Genomic DNA, 2,632 nt, shown 5'->3' on the forward strand with positions numbered 1-2,632 from the left:
AAAAAAAAAAAAAAAAAAAATTAAAACTGAGAAATTACAACAAATTAATGATTTATAAATAACCAAACCTCAACAAGTTAACATGATTTTTTCAAAAATAACTTGTTTCTGAAAAAAAAGAAAAAACCAAAACCTCATTAGTGAGAGTATTATTGCTTTACATTTTTGCAAATATCTTTAACGTGGGACAATAGAAGAAAGCTAGATTCTCATATCTGCTTTTGCATTTGATTTGCTACAATATCACACATGAGCTAATCTCTGGAAAACTCCTCTGTGCCCTCATGAAAGAATGAGCTTGAAAAAGATAGATGACATCTTAGTATTATAAAATTAGCTTTGATCTTGAATACACTTGAAAGGTCTCAAGGACCTCGTCCCCCACTGCGACCATACTTAAAACCACTGCTCTAGTCTAATCTCCCCATTTGACCTATCAGGACACTGGCTCTGAGACAGTGAGTAATTATAAATGGTAAATCACACGGACACTGGTCCTAAGATGGGCTGCCTCACTTTACTAGGTTTAGATTCTCAATCAGACACCTGGGAAATACATCCTAAAGGCCTGTCCGGTTCTCTCTAGTTGCAAAGACTGTCACAATATATTACTACTTTTTTTTTAATAAACATGATAATTTTTTAACAGACATACTGAGTTTGATCTGCATTACAGAATCTGAATTAGGATCTCTACTCAAACTGAACACTAAGACAAGTTCCATTGCATCCTACTCCACATAAGCTGGTGAAGACAAACAACACAGTAAATATCGCAGAAAAATACTGAAAGCAGATTAACCATAATATTACTATTTACCACACAATCGGTGTCTGAAAACCAATTCAATGACGTTTCAGAAAAATGTTCTCAAGTACTGGCTGAAAGAGTGGTGGGTATATTTGTAGACTGCAAATGAACTGGCATCCATAGGGAACTTTTTAGATAAAATGGAGTTGCTCTGAAATGTAGATATTTTTCATTTTCTAACCAGACTTTATTTTTGTCTTGTCTTAAAAAAAATCAAAGAATCTTCTTAATCACCTGGAGATGATTTCCTTTGTATCCTACCAGATGGTTCAAATCTTCTTTAAATGGATCATAGCCTTGTTCCTTTAAACAACGTAGTGCCCAGAAAAGCTGGTCTAATGGAGGAAATTCATCCCAAGGAACCCACTCCCAACCTGAAAGGAAAGACACCAAATCAATCTGTTTAACTGACAAAAAACAAAGGATATTTATTTTGATCAGCTAATCTGTATTCTGAAAAAATTAACTGAATTTAAAAATGATTTGCTACTAATAAACTCCAATAGTGATGCTTTGCATTAACTTGACTACACAAACATATTGCATTAGCTTGACTATACAAACATAATTTGCATTCAGAATGAAGATCTTTTTTTTTTTCTTTTTTTTTTTTTTTTGAGTTGGAGTCTCACTCAGTCGCCCAGACTGGAGTGCAGTGGCCGCTTCCGGCCACCGCAGCCTCGATCTGCTGGGCTCCAGCGATCCTTCCGCCTCAGCCTTCCAAGTAGCCGGAATTATAGGCATGCGCTACCATGCCCAGCTGATTTTTTGATTTATTGTAGAGATGAGGTCTCGCTGCCCAGGCGGGTCTCGAACCCGCGGTCTCAGGCAATCCACTCACCTCAGCCTCCCAAAGGCGCGGGATTACAGGCTGAGCCACCGAGCCCGGCCAGAATGAAGATCTTAAGAAGAAAATGGTAATCATTTAAAACATTATGTTATTTGAATATGAAGTCAAGTTTACAAAGTCCACACTGTGGTAAAACTCAGATTTAGTATTAGCCAGAGTTTATATAAATATTTGTCTAAAAAGTAAAAAAGCTTTATTTTTTGAGTCAGAGTCTCACTCTGTCTTCCAGGCTGAGGTGCAGTGGCACGCTCAAAGCTACCACAACCAAGCCAGGCTCGGTGGCTCAGCCTGTAATCCTGCGCCTTTGGGAGGCTGAGGTGAGTGGACTGCCTGAGCCCGCAGGTTCGAGACCCGCCTGGGCAGGCGAGACCTTATCTCTACAATAAATCAAAAAATTAGGCGGGCGTGGCAGTGCGCGCCTGTAGTTCCAGCTACTTGGAAGGCTGAGGCGGAAGGATCACCGGAGCCCAACAGGTCGAGGCTGCGGTGGCCAGGAGCGGCCACTGCACTCCAGTCTGGGTGACAGAGTGAGACTCCAACTAAAAAAAAAAGGCGCTACCACAATCTCGACCTGCTGGGGTCAGAGGATCTTTCCACCTCAGCCTTCCAAGTAGCTGGAACCACAGGCACGCACCACCATGCCTGGCTAATTTTTTAATTTATTGTAGAGACAAGGTGTCACCAAATTGTCCAGGCTGGTCTTGAACTCCTGGGTTCAGGCAATCCTCTTGCCCCTGCCTCCCTACGTGCTGAGATTACAAGAGTGAGCCACCATGCCTGGTCAAAAAGCTTTAAATACGATAGACTATATGACATTAAAATAAACCAGTTTCAGCCAGGCTCGGTGGCTCAGCCTGTAATCCCGCGCCTTTGGGAGGCTGAGGTGAGTGGATTGCCTGAGCCCGCGGGTTCGAGACCCGCCTGGGCAGGCGAGACCTCATCTCTACAATAAATCAAAAAATTAGCTGGGC

The 2,632-nt window shown here is 41.7% G+C and overlaps 1 protein-coding gene across 1 annotated transcript in view; it reads right to left on the minus strand.

Annotated features, from left to right (window-relative positions):
• Positions 1-974: 974 nt before the first annotated feature.
• Positions 975-2,632, minus strand: part of NUDT15 (nudix hydrolase 15) — a 12,821-nt gene continuing 11,163 nt past the window's right edge. The window contains exon 3 of the mRNA XM_021711783.1: positions 975-1,185. Coding sequence (XP_021567458.1) covers positions 1,025-1,185 — 161 coding nt within the window. The 3' untranslated portion in view covers positions 975-1,024. The remainder of the gene's footprint in view (positions 1,186-2,632) is intronic.

This window comes from Carlito syrichta, unplaced genomic scaffold, assembly GCF_000164805.1.
Source record: "Carlito syrichta isolate Samal-C Ts95f unplaced genomic scaffold, Tarsius_syrichta-2.0.1 Scaffold302582, whole genome shotgun sequence".
Taxonomy (NCBI): domain Eukaryota; kingdom Metazoa; phylum Chordata; class Mammalia; order Primates; family Tarsiidae; genus Carlito; species Carlito syrichta.